Source organism: Muntiacus reevesi, chromosome 11 (genome assembly GCF_963930625.1).
Source record: "Muntiacus reevesi chromosome 11, mMunRee1.1, whole genome shotgun sequence".
In the NCBI taxonomy this organism is placed as follows: domain Eukaryota; kingdom Metazoa; phylum Chordata; class Mammalia; order Artiodactyla; family Cervidae; genus Muntiacus; species Muntiacus reevesi.
Genome location: NC_089259.1, coordinates 80,055,087 through 80,071,419, shown reverse-complemented (window position 1 = coordinate 80,071,419; position 16,333 = coordinate 80,055,087). Strand labels below are relative to the sequence as shown.

At 42.2% G+C, this 16,333-nt stretch overlaps 1 protein-coding gene across 4 annotated transcripts in view; it reads right to left on the bottom strand.

Annotated features, from left to right (window-relative positions):
* TNFSF13B (TNF superfamily member 13b) overlaps positions 1 to 15,671 on the bottom strand; it is a 29,639-nt gene extending 13,968 nt beyond the window's left edge. The window contains exons 1-2 of one of the 4 annotated variants that reach the window (XM_065902108.1): positions 15,182 to 15,671; positions 14,997 to 15,084 (exon numbers count right to left, since the gene is read on the bottom strand). In XM_065902108.1, coding sequence (XP_065758180.1) covers positions 14,997 to 15,084; positions 15,182 to 15,499 — 406 coding nt within the window. In that variant the 5' untranslated portion in view covers positions 15,500 to 15,671. Of the gene's footprint in view, positions 1 to 14,996; positions 15,088 to 15,181 lie in introns of all 4 variants that reach the window. The other 3 variants (XM_065902107.1, XM_065902105.1, XM_065902106.1) reach the window with 3 other exon arrangements.
* Between the last annotated feature and the right edge of the window lie 662 nt (positions 15,672 to 16,333).

Below are 16,333 nucleotides of genomic sequence, written 5' to 3'. Positions count from 1 at the left end.
TTTAAAAACATGCTTCACAATGTATACGTTTTAAGAGCTTATTAACACAGTGGAGAGTTCCCATTGCAGATCATTAGCGGAAACCATGGAATAACAGATGTAATAATTATGATACTCTGAAGCTATGCAAATGCACAGGCCTAAAAAGAACGTTGTTAAAAGACAGTGATCACATAAGAAAATCTGCTAGGAAATTTTCTTTGGTGTTTAAAGCAGAACCGCAATGTTAAAAACTGCAATCCTTTTTAACCATAAGATGTTTCTAATACATTTTTACATTAATCTGATGGTTTGGATAGGAGCAGAACATTTTGGCTATCTTGTGGCTCTTTTTCTTTTATTTCTTTTTATTGGATACAGTTGATTTATAATGTTCTGTTAGTTTCAGGTGTATAGCAAAGTGAGTCAGTTATACATATGCTTCCCTATTGGCTCAGATGGTAAAGAATCTGAGAGAGTCAATTCCTAGGCAGGTTGATAAGAAGTCAGGGGTCCCCAAGGAGGAGATAGGGGTCTGGAATTCTCAAGGAGGAGGAAATGACAGACTTTTTTTTTTTCCCTCTACATTTCTTAGTCTTAGTCACATAAAAAAAATTTAAAAAAAAAAAAATTTTTTTTCTGTAAACCCGGAACTGAGGATTACACAATTCAGTTTAAACTCTGTACTAGGGATTATATAACGACAGTGTACCGTGGTTGAGGCCAGTTTCTCCCTCCTGAAAATCTCCTGACTAATCCTGGTGTTCTAGCATGTATATTATGGGAGAGGGTCTGGTAGGACCTTTCTATTGTTAAGTTCTAATCCTGTTATCCTAAAATGTAAATTGTGGGAGTGGGTCTGGTAAAATTTTTACAACCTTGAGACATTCTTTTGATTCATTGTAATAACTAACTTAAAAAGAGTACAGCTCCCTTGCTAACACGAGTGAGGGGGGCACTCTCATCCCCCTTCTGATGTCTATGTCAGAAGCTTTCTCTCTCTCTCCCTTTTTATACTTTAATAAAACTCTGCTACACAAAAGCTCTTGAGTCATCAAGCCTGGTCCCTGGGCCCAAAGCTAAATCTTCTTCTTCGGAGATCACGAATCCAACATTGTTCACCGTAAACTATCAAATCTGCCTGCAATGCTGGAGACCTGGGCTCAATCCCTGGGTGGGGAAGATCCTCTGGAGGAGGGCATGGCAACCCACTCCAGGATTCTTGCCTGGAGAACCCCATGGACAGAGGAGCCTGGCGGGCTGCAGTCCATGGGGTCGCACAGACACGACTAAGCAACTAACACTTTCATGTTTCGCTCTTTTTTAGATGCTTTTCCCACATAGGCCATTGCAGAGTGATGAATAGGGTTCCCCGTGCGATACAGTGGTCCTTATTCGTTATCTGTTTACACATGGAAGTATTAGCACTCAGTTGTGTCCGACTCTTGCGACCCCATGGACTGTAGCTCTCAAAGCTCCTCTGTCCCGGAAATTCTCCAGGCAAGAACACGAGAGTGGTAGCCATTCCCTTCTCCCAGGGGATTTTTCTGACCCAGAGACTGAACCCAGATCTCCCGCAGTGCAGGAGACTGTTTACCCTCTGAGCCACCAGAAAGAGAAAAGTGAAAGTGAAGTCGCTCAGTCTTGTCCAACTCTGCGACCCCATGGACTGTAACCCCCCAGGCTCCTCCATCCATAGAATTTTCCAGGCAAGAGTACTGGAGTGGGGTGCCATTTCCTTCTCCAGGGGATCTTCCCGAGCCACCTGGAAGACCCTTATTTATATACAACAGTGTGTGTATGTCAACCCCAAATTCCCAGTTTATCCCACCACACCCCCCCTTGAAAACCATAAGTTTGTTTGCTACGTCTGAGACTCAATTTCTGTTTTGTAAATAGGATCATTTGTGCTTTTTCTCTTTTTTTTTAAGCTGGAAAACAATAGCAGGAGTGTCTGCGCGGCAGGGACACGGGACTCATTGCTGCAGTTGGTACAGTAGACCCTCGGCCACAGCACGTGTGGACACGATCAGAACAGGCAGAATGGCTGTGAACAAGGACAGCGAGAAAGAAGGGAACCTCAGAACATCCAGAGCCTCTCAAGACTGAAAAGCAGAGTGTCTGCGGTTGCCATGTTACACCTACTTCTCTAACAAACACCCTTTAAGGAATGACGACACACGAGGGACCGCCGTAAGTTCTGTGAGGGATGCAGGCGCCAGCTGGAGCATGCGGAACTCTAATGCTTCCTCCATACAGAAAAAGAAGAGGATGCTGACGCAAGGCAAATTTCCAAATTCTCCATCTTTCCTTTGCCGTGGACATGCATACTGTAAAGATTTCGTGAGATGACGTGCCTGAAACACTTCGTAGCCTACCTGGGACAAAATAATTGTGAAGTCAGTCCTGGCTATTAGTAGGAGTAGCACGAGCATTATTGCTCTTAACGGTATTGAACCAAATGAACTGGGAGCCAATAAACTGGGAGGATGCTATGAGAGAAAGAAGGCCACGGGAACAGATAAAGAGACCTAGGAAACACTAGAAATACCATTTCAGGGCTTCACTGTGGCTTGGTGGTAAAGAATCCACCTGCTGCAACAGGAGTCATGGGTTTGATCCCTGATCCGGGAAGATCCTGCGTGCCCCGGAGCAGTTACGCCCATGCACCACGCTACTGAACCTGTGGTCCAGAGCCCGGGAATTGCGACGACGGGGCCCACGCGCCTACTGAACCGCAAGCACCCGAGATCACACACTCCGGACCAAGAGACGCGGCTGCAACGAGACGCCCGCGCGGCGCAGTGGAGAGCGGCCCCCACTCGCCGCAACTAGGGAAAAGCCCATTCAGCGATGAAGACCCAGCACGGCCACAAATAAATAAGTTCCTTAGCAAAAAAGAAACGCTATTTCGATGAGCCCTCTCCTTGACCTTTTCCATTAAACGCCTGTAGGAGATTTACCTCTGTTTAGACCGAAAGGGGTTTACCTAGTGAGTGATGTCTGGAAACTACCAAACGGATATGAAATACCTGAACTTTAATCTCCAGAGCCCAAAGAACACTTGGCCACAGCCTACACATTGAAAAGCAAAGGTCTAGGGGACTTCCCTAGTTGTCCAATGGTTAAGAGTCGGCCTTCTAGTGCAGAGGGCGCAGGTTCAATCTCTGGTCGGGGAACTAAGATCCTACATGCCTTGTGACCAAAAAACCAAAACATAAAACAGAAGCAGTACTGTAGCACATTCAGTAAAGACTTTAAAAATGGTCCATATATTTAAAAAATCTTTGTTTAAAAACCCAATGGCCTATTTTATTGCACAGTAGAAGAAATATAATTTTTAGAAGAAAATACACAATGAAGAGAAATTTTTATTTCAAAAAACTTTCAGAAAAGAAAATGGGACATTAAAATGACAGTTTAATAGCAGGGTTTGAATTATACTCACTGAAGTTAGTGCTATTCATTAATTTTCCTTATTCTGGAGAAAGTCACGGGGCTTTTCAAGGACACACATTCTTGGAAATAAGAACAGGACCTTCCATCCTGTCCTTGTTAGATGCCACTCAGGTTTCATCAACCCCATCAGTGCCCTTAACCTCTTCATCTTTTAACTCTTCCCATTCCCTTCTCCAGGGGATCGTCCCGATCCAAGGATCAAACCTGGGTTGTCTTCTTTTTAGGCAGATTCATTACTGTCTGAGCCACCAGGGAAATCCCTTTTTAGGACGTATGGTATCTGTTAACAACTTATCTCCAGTTAAGTCTTTTAGGACTTTCTTTCCAGTTCGACATAGAGCTGATCTTAGACTGATCTATAGATTATTGCTCACAAAAAGTGGGTCAAAAAAGGGCAGCATTTTTTTTTTTAGATTTCCCAATAGCATAGATATCTAACCACAGGAGTTTTGAGGATGCATAGTCTAAAATAAGAAACATAATATTAATAACAATTGTAGTATTAATTGATGGTGTTTGGTTTTCAAATGCCTTTTATATATCTTCCCTCTGCTACAATCAAGGGGAATTATATAAGAGTTTGAGAATAGTTTATCTTTTTAACTTCTTTTAAAGTAAGCAAGGCAGCAGCATACTTTATTATTTTTTTTTTAGCAACATACTTTAAAACCTTTTTCTGTCAATGGGGAGACACATATTTCTAAATATATATATGTACCTGTACATATATACATCTATGTATATATATATTACATATCATAATCTGAGAAACGCAAATGATTAATCTTAAGTACAGTTTTACAGCATAAGAAAATTCACTCATACTATTAAACCATGTGAAAAATATTTCTGAAACAATACATTATATTGACGACAAAACTAGTTTACAAAAGAGAATTCCTAAAATAAGAACTTTCAGGGCAGAAATCATTTAGTATTGCTCAATATTTGATATAATAAAATCCAACCAACTTTATAATTGGAATAGTGGTTGAACTGATTGAGGTTGAAAGCCACCTTTTAAAGTGTGACATTCAAACTTCATTTAATCAGGCAAAGAGCCTTGACAGTTCATGGAATTGCTAATATCTGATGACTCAGTGGTAAAGAATCCACTTGTCAATGCAGGAGATGCAGGTTCAATCCCTGACTCAGGAAGATCCCCTGCAATCGGAGATGGCAACCCACTGCAGTATTCTTGGGAATACTGGGAAATCCCATGGACAGAGGAGCCTGGTGGGCTACAGTCCATGAGGCCACAAAGAGTCAGACACGACTTAACAATTAAAGAACAAACAAATAGCGGTTGTACTTCATTCTGTGTTGGAATCAAACCCTTTCAAACTGGAATCCGGTTTCTTATACATTATTTCAACAAAGCTAAATCTAATAGAAACTACCGTAAATAATGCAATTATTGCACACTGTGTGTGGCTCCCATGACAAGCATCCCACGCTGAACTTTTCCCATTGCACATGTTCTGTCCATATGTCCTACTCCCATAGTTCTCCTCACTCATCTCATTCAAGAGACTTCTTCCAAGCTCTTCAGTCTGAATGAGATGTCCGTCCTTCATTTTCTTTTATCTTTCTTCTGTCCTCTGTCTTCTTACACATTACACTGTACATGTTTTAAAAATGAGGACTTCGAAAGTGATGCCTGACATTCAGTATACGGAAATCAGGACAAATACAGGAATTTGATATATTTTTTTTAGTTGCTTGCATACTAAGTCACTTCAGCCGTGTCCAACTCTCTGTGGCCCTATGGACTGTAGCCCGCCAGGAGTCCACCAGGCCCCCCTGTCCATGGGATTCTCCAGACAAGAATACTGGGATGGGTTGCCATTTCCTTCTCCAGGGAATCTCTCCAACCCACATCTCTTAGTCTCCTGCATTGATAGGAGGGCTCTTAAACACTAGCGCCACCTAGGAAATCCCTTGCTTGAGTTAGTTTTGAATAAATAATCAGTGGCTGTAAAAATTTAATTAGGAGAAACCCCTTAAAGATGCACACGCTGACCTAATGCTGGACACAGATTTATGAAGAAATCCAAGAAGTCATGGTTTTGGGGGTAAACATTTCTATTAGAGTGGGAGTACCAAATTTGAAGGGTGGAAACAGAGTTATAAAGTTTTATTATCAGAGATAAGCAGTTCGCCTTACCAGCAAATTTTGTTAAGTTACTTGCTTGTAGCTTAGGAAACAATAAGAGTTGAAAGAGTTTTAAAATAATTTCTGGAGAGCTAAGTTGAAAAGTTTATATTTGACCTCGTATAAAACAGAAAAAAAAATTAGGAATTCTTAATCTTGAGAGGGGCTTGCCTAACACATTTTGTGCTTGAGAAAGCTCATACATGTGTCTCTGTGCAGGATGAGTTGCCATAAAGGGAAGCTGAAAGTCAAGGTTCAGCTGTTGACTGGTAGTAAACATAATAACGTGGGCGATTTGGTCTGAAAAGCAATTATGTCAGTGGAGAAACCAAAACAAACCGAAGGAAAATTTAAAAGCTTCTGACTAATGGGTATATGTGTTTGAAGGAGAATTTAAAAATAATAATAGAAGCAGCCTCTCAGTTCTGGTGAATTCAGAACGATGGCAGCACAATAGTGGGCCTGGGGAGGGAAGAAAGTGGTGCTGATTTTTTGGAGGGCTTGGGATGAAGCTGACAAAATAAAGCAGAAATAAATATAACTGCTAGAAGTAAAGAAATGTATCTGAACGTGGTCTCCATGTATGTGTGCAGAAAAAGAGCCTTGGATGGCCTGTACCACTGGATTACACGCACCACTCTCAGTCTCTGCCTAGGGCGACACAGGGCGTGTCAGACGGTAGCCTCTGCACAGCTTCTTAAACACTGAGAATAAAACTGCTGTTGTTTAGTCGCTAAGTCGTGTCTGACTCTTTTGTGACCCCACAGTCTGTAGCCCTCCAGACTCGACTGTCCATGGGATTTCCCAGGCAAGAACACTGGAGTGAGCTGCCATTGCCTTCTCCAGGGGATCTTCCCCACACAGGGATCGAAATCGCATCACCTGCACTGACAGCTGGATTCTTCACCACGGAGCCACGGCGAAGCCCCAAGAGTAAAATAGCAAAAACAAATAACGCTGCCTTCATGTTTAATTTTGCAAATGATCAAGTATTTTAACTTAAAGCTACCAGTTCTATAATTGAGTCATCATCTCCACAGGATATGTTTTTTCTTTCGTCATGACTTCTTTGCATTAATTTAGGATATTTCTCCTTAATAAAGAAGGATACTCAGGAGGCACTGGCAGCCTAACTTAACAGTGAAGAGCGTTAGCTTCACGACACGATGTGCCAACAGGTCCGAAGTCAAGGAAGGTAAAACCGAAAGCAGAAACACAGCTGGCTATCTGGAGAAAGGTAGCAATAAATCGCAGAGTTGGCTGCTGCATTTTCCAGTCTCCGGGGGACATTTCTGCCTGGACGCCTCACTGATCCCCAGGTTTCACATGCCCCAAACCTGTTTCTTAACCTCGACACACACTCACCTCTCACCCCTCGGTTGCCCTCTTAGTAAATCCTGAGTTGCCCAAGCAACACTAGCTTAACGTCTCCAACTCAATATTGGGTTGCTGGTAGGAGGGACTGACTATGTCTGGGCTTCAGTTCGCCCATCTAATGTGCAGACAGCAGTGCCAACCTCGTGGGATTATTAAGAGGGTAAATGATAATCATGCGTCCACAGGGCCAAACCCAGAGCTTTCACATGGAACTCGTCTCTCCCCTTTTCAGTATGTTCCGGAACACCTACCTTAGAGCTTTGCACTGTAAGCATTTCCTCTATTTTGAGAAAAGTCTGTTTCTTCTCTAACGCCTTAGAAATGGGGATTTTCCTTTTTAAAAAGGAAATCCCACCATGACAAAAGAGCAGCTGACCAACACAGATCTTGTAAGTAGGACTTGACCCATAAAAAGCGCAGTTAACCATTAAATCTAATATCATCCATTTTTACAGAACTATTAATGAGAATGCATTCCTCAACATCATGACTTTATTTCTAAAATACTAATGTGTGCATGTGTGCTGAGTGACGCCATGAACTGTAGCCCACCAGGCTCCTCTGTCCATGGGATTTCCCAGGCAAGAATACCGGAGTGGGTTGCTGTTTCCTCCTCCAGTGAATCTTCCCAACCCAGGAATTGAACCTGAGTCTCCTGCGTCTCCTGCATTGGATTCTTTACCACTGTGTCACATGGGAAGCCTATGCATGTCTGAATTTTTTTTTAATGCTGAGAGTATAAAAATAATTGAGCTTTCGGGAATTAGGTAGAAAGATTTACCCTGGCCTCTCTTATTTGAAATAAAGACACATCCCCTTGCCTTTCCTCACTCTTAACTCTGCTGATTCTCTTAACCCTGCCCTAAAATGTTCACTTTTGCAATGTCTTTGCTATTTTCAAGTATTATAATTGACTCATCAATTATGTTTATTGACTATTTTCTGTGGCTTCCCACCTCACTGCAATGTGATACCCCATGGGCAGGAAACTTACATCTGTTTGTTCTCTGATTGATCAATACCCAACAATCAGCACAGCGTTAGGAACCTCCGAGGTTAGGGAAGGTTGGAAGAGACACAATATCACTTCTGGCTGCCCTGGGTGATTAGCTTCCTGGCTCTCCAGTTTCCCAAAACTTTAAACTTGATAAGAACAGGGTTCAGAGATGTGGTTATCAGGTCACTATTTGCCTTTTAAATACTTTTGTGGAAATTGAATGGAAGCCAGCTCTTGCAACACTGAAAAGAAGTCTCTCCTTATTGAAGCAGGGGACAAGAAAAATAACACTCAGGGAAGGCTCTGGTCAAAGATCACCATGACAGCAACCATCTGTTTCTGTTCTAGGAAAGAACACGCCCTTGCTGGGTAAGAGGCTGCAGCCTCATTTGGGGACAGAATGGATGGTTGAGTTACACACTGCATACTTGCAACACGCATTTTACAGCCTTGGAAGTTACAGCTGAGACCGAAATGTCGATAACGCAAAGACTGGATGCTACAGACCCCTCAGACATCCCGTCTTTTCTTGCAAAGGAAATGGACTATGGATTTCAAGACTCAGAAAAACAGTATTGATATATTTCTGTTTCTCCAGGTGGACTAATGATAAAGAAACCGCCTGTCAGTGCAGGAGGCCAAGAGATGTGGGTTTGGTCGGGAGGACCCCCTGGAGGAGGAAATGGCAACCCACTCCAGTGTTCTTGCCTGGAGAATCCCATGGACAGAGGAGCCTGGTGGGCTACAGTCCAGGGGGGTCACAAAGAGTCAGACATGACTGAGTGACTTAGCATGCATACTTATGTTTAACAGAAATGTTTACCCCAGGGAAATATTTAAGTTACCATATCAGGCATTAATTTATGTGTATTAAGGAGGCAGAGGTAGCTCAGTGGTAAAGAATTCAGGCGCCAATGGAGGAGATGCAGACTTGATTCCTGGGTCAAGAAGATCCCCCAGAGGAGGAAATGGCAACCCACTCCAGTGTTCTTGCCTGGAAAACCCTATGGACAGAGGAGCCTGGTGGGCTACATTTCATAGGGTTGCAAAGAGTCGTCAGACATGACTGGGCACGCACGCACTCATATTTATTATATTCAAAACTCTGATTTTTAAAAAATATCAAATGCATTGTGGTGTCCTGGATGGCTCCCGGAACATAAAAAGACATTAGGGGGAAAGCTGGTGACATTCAGATAAAGTCAGGGCTTCTCTGGTGCCTCAGACAGTAAAGAATCTGCTTACAGTGCAGGAGACCCAGGTGCAATCCCTGAATTGGGAAGATCCCCTGGAGGAGGGCATGGCAACCCACTCCAGTTTTCTTGCCTGGAGAACCCCATGGACAGAGGAGCCTGGCGAGCTACAGTTCATGGGGTTGCAAAAGAATCAGCCATGACTGAGCAACTAACGCTTTCAGGAGTTTAGTTAAATCCTGGTGTTGGTCTCTATGTTGTGACAAAGGTACCAAGGTAATATAAGATGCTAACTTCGGAGGAACTTGGATGGGGGTCATAAGGGAACTCACTGCACTGTTATTGTAACTTTTCTGTAATTCTAAAATAATTTCAAAAAGTTTATTTTAAAAATGGAGAAATATAAAGTAGAATGGTCTGAATCTTACAGGAAATATTTGCAAGATAAAATATGAGCAATTTTTTTTTCTGCTCTTGTTTTTACTTTCTTTAAAATGCTCGTGCTTTCACCACTATTTTTGTTATTAAAATTGAGACAAGTATAATAAATATTAAAAAAATAATTTTTTTCTTTCCATAATCTGAAACACATGGGTTTCCGATAACTTTTAAATTCCCTACTGAACAACAAGGGAGAAAGCAAAAGGTCACCTCACATTATTAGTGAACTGTTAGAGTTGAGTAGAAACCCATTTGGAAGAATTCACTTTCTTGATGGACTCTCAAGCTGATTATCTTTAGGTTCTTATGAAGAGAATCACAGTTAAGTTCAGGTTCAACACATGGATCACTGTGACTCCATCAGTGAAGAAATATTCATGCATAATATTTTCAAAGCTTTAGTATCACTTTAGTGTTTTTTTTTTTTTTTTAATTGGGACTATCTCCAAATACACTTAGGGGCTGAAAAGTGAACTTTTGGCTATTGTAAGCCATTTGGCAATTTTAATCTTGGATTTCCCCACATTTCTGTTTGTTAGACTACAGTCAGAAATTCTTATGAAACATAGGAAACTCGCTAAGACTTTCATTTGAAACACAGCGTAGTCAAGAAAAGCAAAACTGGAGCCCTAGCACCAGATTCTAGAATTAGGTGAAGGCAGTGCTTTTACCCCCGGTGGGGTGGGGGTGTCTGCAAGGAGTGCTAACTCGGTGTGCAGGCTGATGGGGGTGCTGCCCTTCACGTACTGACGTGCAGTCTGTGAATTTCACTGACCTGAAGACACGTGCCCTTTTCTGAGTATGTAAAGAATACGTCAACTAAAATTTAAAAAAAATTAAACTAACAATCCATGAAATTATAGTTAAAGAAGTCGCTGAATAGGGGAACTTCTCTGACTTTCCCAAATACTGCCTCTGCCTGGGGTAGCGAGCAAGTCTGAGGCAAGGGGTTTCCGGACCACACCCCTGGGACTTGAGTCTTCTGATCATGCTCATTCTTTGGTTAAGCAGTTCTTTAAAAGGTCAAGTTAAAAAAAAATTTCATAAGACAGCCTTTGATCAAAACTTGACAAATGAAGAAATATGGGAAAATCCCTTCCCCCAAAATGATGTCACTTGGCGCTCGGTGCTCAGTTGCTCAGTTGTGTCCGACTCTTTTGTGACACTTTGGACGACAGCCCGCCAGGTTCCTCTGTCCATGGAATTTCTCAGGCAAGAATATTGGAGCGGGTTGCCATTTCCTCTTCCAGGGGATCGTCCCAGCCCAGGGATTAAACCTGCATCTCCTGTGCCCCCTACGTTGCAGGTCGATTCTTCATAGCTGAGCCACGGGGGAAGCAAATTGATCCCACAAAATCATTCTATCTTATTTGGTATTGAGCCCCAAATTGATTCACACATGTTCATGGAATCCCTACAGGGTGCAAGTGTCATGATGAATATACAATGGGAGAAATGGAACCAGACCACAGAAGTATCTGCTCTTTAGTTGTATAGATAGTCTACACACAAATGAAAAGAACCTTCCTAGGGGATAATGTGATGAGTATCAACTACTGATGCAAGAACTAGGCTTGCTGTGTTCTGGAGAGGTCAGACTTTCTAGTCCACAACATACTGGAATTTACTGACAAATTGAATATACACCCAATAAAATTTAGATGCCTGCTGAAATCTGGGTTGGATTTATAGGAAAATAAGAATGGGTAACATTCTGGTATATTACTTAGCAACATTTAGCTGTTAAACTTTTGGGCATGGTTATAAAATGATGACAAAACTAACGTTGATAAAGCCAAATAGTCTAGAGAAAATCTAGAAGAACATTATAATTCCGCTAGTTATAAATCCACAAAATGTACTGGTGTGGCTTAAAAATAAGTGTGAGATCAAATACTATATATCATTTACTTGAAAACGCTGTATTTTTTTAAACAGTTTAACAAGCAATTTGAAAATGCCAAGGCTCCAAAGTAGCAGTAACATTTTAAAATTAATCATGAAAGAATAGTGAAACCTATATAAGGAAAACTGCCTTATTATGAAATTTTAAATTTTATATTTAATATAGATATTAAGAATCTTGAATAGATAAATTCAAAATGTGAAAATTCATTTTTCTTCAGTTACAGGCTTTATAAAATTCCAACAAAATGCATCTAAACATATATAGATAGCTAATAAATGAAATGAAAACTAACATTTTAAAACCGAAAGGGATAACCTAAAGCTTTTGAGTTTTACTTAAAATAAGTCACAACTAGAATGGAAACGAAAACCAAAGAAAGTTGCAGAGATTCAAACTGCATAGAATTTTCTCAATTCCAAAAGAAGGACCTTACCAAACAGAAAACAGAAAAGTCATGGCGCTTCACACAAACTTCTTGGTGTATACACAGACAAATTCTAAAGTAGTGCTAAGCAAAATGCCATTTTCCCTGCATGAAAGGATGAAATAACATTCAAGTCAATTTCACTGACAAGAATTGCTGATAATAACTATCATTGCGTTTCTCATCTTTAAATCTTTCCTCTGGGATCTATGAATGCTGTAAGTATATGCAGAGAGAGACATAGAGATATATATGTAAGTACTGCACATGTAACTAAGTATACAGTATATATACTGTATATATATACATAATATATACATATATATGCAGTATGTACTGTATATATACATAGTATATGTACATAAATATAATACATATATATCTATGCCATATATATGCTACATTAAAGTTTTATAAAAATCTGAGCAAAATCATGATATTGATAATAGTGATTATATCTGTGCCATGGAAACTGGGTGGATTTTTATCATTGGTTATTATTTTCTGCTATTATTCAAATTTTCTAAAAATTGAAAGTTATTTGGGGAAAAATTTTTGTGAGTATATCATTTTTGGATGCCTTAGAAACACAAATATGAAAAAAACATTCACATGAGAGGAAATTTTAAAATATTAATAGAACATACTTTGGGGAAGTGGGACTTAGGGAGTTATTGATTTCTTACTCAGTTTTCTCCTTCTTAAATTTCCTGTAATGAGTCTAAGTCCTCTTGGAATGGGAGAGCTAGGGTTTATTTTTAACAATAAATTCACAGGCAGGAGTACTAGCAGACAAGGTAGAAGGAGAGTGAGGCATTCTCACCCTACTAGATATTGAAGCTCACTATATTACAAAATTCCTTAAAATATTTAATGCAGATAAATAGGATAGTAAATCAATGACAAAAAGCAGTCTCAAAATAGATTCAACTATATATGAGGAACTCAATATAATGTAGTAAGTGTTTCAATGCAAATGAGTTAAAAAAGAATCATCTAATTAATTTGGTTTAGATATTTAGCAACACTTGGGAAGGAAAAAGTAAAAGAAGAAAGGAGAAGTTAAGGCTAGTATAACATGATCCACTAAAATAAACTCCAGGACTAACGGATTTAATACCAAACTACAACAGTAAATTGCTAGAAAAAAGTCAAAATGGCAGAAAAAATAGCAAACTACTTTAAGAGATTGTGGATAAATATGTATTTTAACTTCGATGTCTTAGAGAAAAATTTTAAAAAGGGTATCACATTAAAATATACAGATGCAAGATCTCTGCACAGGTTCTAAAAAGCAGCAAAATATTGTGAAAACATTTACATCAAAATTTTGATAAACAGGATGCCTAATACAGAGTTTATTTAAAATCATTTTAAAAATAGGACAGATGAATGAGCGAAGTTATAAATAAAAATTAGTAGAGGATAAAATTAGAACCTATCAAAGTATGCGAAAAGAAGATAATTCTTATTTGTAAGCAAGCCACAAATTTAATTTGAGGCACTGTTTTTCAACTACTGAGCTAGCCAAAACACATCTTTAAAGATAAAATGTGAAAGGATGTGAAAAACGTGTCCACTGCGCTTCTGGTTCATTTATAATTTATCTGGAAAACAATACTGCAACAGGCAGCAAGGGTGATAAAGATGTTCACACTCTCTGGCTCAGACATTCTGTCTACGGAATTCACACTGAGTGTATGCACCAAATTCCTCAGAAGCAAAGAGACGTGCACAAAAATTTTGACATATTCCATTCTACCAAAAAGACTGGAAATGATCATGATAATTATAAGATAACAAATAAATTAATATAGGTATGTGAGAATTACTTAGAAATAAAGAAAAGGCTTATTTTGTAATAAGTGAACACAAAAATATACATGGCATATTTTTTCAATTATGCAGAAAATATGAATGACAAAATGCAAAATATGAAGATAAGGATTTTAGAGTATAGTAAACATATGAGGGTTTTCCAGTTTTAAAATGTGTAAACCCAATTGCTTCTGACAACTGGCACGGAGATACGACAACTGGATACAAAATGTATTGCTGTATAAAACTAAGGAAGAATTTTTTCCATGAATAAGGCATTTAGTGAAAAATAAATTTGCAGAAGGAGTATCGTGTGTGTGAGAGAGAGAGAGAGAGGCAGAACACCTAATCTGTGCACTCTCCTTCAAAGTGCAAATACAGGTGAATAATTACACCTGTTCGGTTTGCCTCACAGTCACCAGCAAGGTTAAAGGAAACTGGAGAAGCGACAACACCTCTCCCGACACAAGCCTGGCACATTCTAGGGACCAAAAAATGCTCCTGCAGTATACAAGGGAGACAGCAGGAAGGGACTGTTAAATTGCAATATTAGTAAAGCAATGCAAATTCCCTATTCCATCCTTGACATGAGGGAACTGGAGCTGAAGGTTTGGGGTGCCCCTGCCCCCAAATCTGAGATGTCTGTGGAGCAGGTAGAAATCACTAAAGAACAATTACAGTGGATTATAAACCTGTGTAGCTCCTGCAAGAACATTATAATCAGGAAAAGCTTTAAAATCTCTGTGCCCCAGTGTGTAGAACAGGGTTCTTCTTAAACAGGGAGGGAATCAAAGAGAGCACCAACATGCACCTGCCCGGTCTCCACGTGGTTTCGCAGCAGCTACGCCCCTCGGAGACGCTGTCTGCCCCTCGCCTGGACCAAACCTCATTCCAGACTAGCTCCTGGCGCTTTTCCCCCGCCCGGGGACTGCCAGACGGTGCTCCTGAGGAGGGCGCGAGCTCTCCCTTTGAGGGGACGGGTGCGCCCCTCTCCCCTCCTGCGTGCTCCAAGCGCCGCCGCACAGACGGATGCCCCCGAAACGTGCTCACAGGCGGACGGAACACGCGGTCAGCCCAGGACCCTGGCCAGGGCTTGGCTCCGCCCTGGGGGGCACACGGGCTTGGGATGCCGCTTCCAGGCTCCGGCTTCTATTCGGAGCCCCTCTCCCAGGCGGGATGCTCTCCTCCTCACCTGGGCCCTGGACCCCGGACCCCTGGGCGCTTCTGTTCCCCCGCAAACGTACCTGTTTCTTCTGCCTCCGCCAGGCCACGCTTACTCCTGCCGCTCTGGCTGGAATTGCTTTCTCCCGGAGCTGGGGGTGCAAAGATCCGCTGCTAAGAGAAAAGCCCCACCACGTTACTGCCGGGGCGTCGGGGTCTGGGGGCGGGGGGCGGCGGTGGGGGGCTGCGGCTACAGCGGCACACTCACTTTCAGGGCGGGGGTGACGCCGGGCGCCTCCCGCGCGGCCGCGGCTCCGGCCTGGGGGGCGCCCGGCCGCCCCCGCAGCTCCGCCCGGAGGCTGCCCAGCTCGGCTTGCAGGGACGCCACCCAGCAGAAAGCCAGCACCGTGAGGCAGCTGGACGAGGCGGCGAGCAGCAGGGTCACGGCCAGCAGCTTTCCATCTTTGGAGCACCGGCCGGAGGGGCTTTCCTCCTGGGGCAGGACGGAGCCTCCCTCCTTCAGTTTCATTTCTTCTCTGGTCTGAGGGCAAGAAAGGCGGGACTGCTCCCCGGTGGAGTCATCCATTTCCCTCCTTGAACTTTGCAGGTTGGGGCCCCTAGCCTGAGTGACCACAGAGAATGGATCATTTCCTGTTATCTGGGTTTGTTCATGTCCCACATTGACTACACGGCCCAGCCCGGCGGCGCTCGCCCTGGGGCGAGTTCTCCCGAATTTTCTTCTCTCTGCCGTGGCTGCATCTCTTGCCCTAACTGTAGGCTAGGTCTTCCTGGCATTCACCCTTCTATCCGATTGCTCAATCGGCCTTCCTCATTTCACTTTCAGTTTTTGTAAGAATTTTAATGGCATCTCAGAACACTCATGCACAAACCCGGGGGGGCCCGAAGATCTGATGGGGAGGGAACTGGCAGTTCGGACCAGCACACTCCGGGGAGCTTTTAAGATAGGAAGGTGTTTAGGGAGCTGCCCCTCAGGCATTAGGAGAGGCCTGGGTCCACTTGGGGCCACGTGGCTTTGTAGGGAAGGGGGAAAGAACAGGAATAAGTTCCTGCTAAGTGCGATAAAGATAATTCATGTGAAGGTCAAATAAGCTAAGTGCTTTAGCGGTGAACCGGGCTCCACTGGAGAGTGATTTACTAACAGTCTTTAAGTAGGAAATAAAGTGAAGAGTCCTCAAAGGAGGCACAGAGGTCCGCCGGGAGGTACTCTGCTCCGTTACCATCTTGGCGATGTGATAAAAGGAATGTGCCTACATTCTGGAGAACTGTTTAGATCAGCTACTCGGGGGGAGTCTTTCTACGAGGGTGGGTGCAGTTTCCAAGAGAAATCTGAGGTCTTCCTCCCGGGACTCACGGGGCTGGGAGTCAGCCATTCATGGGCAGGCCAGGCTGCAGGAGCCCT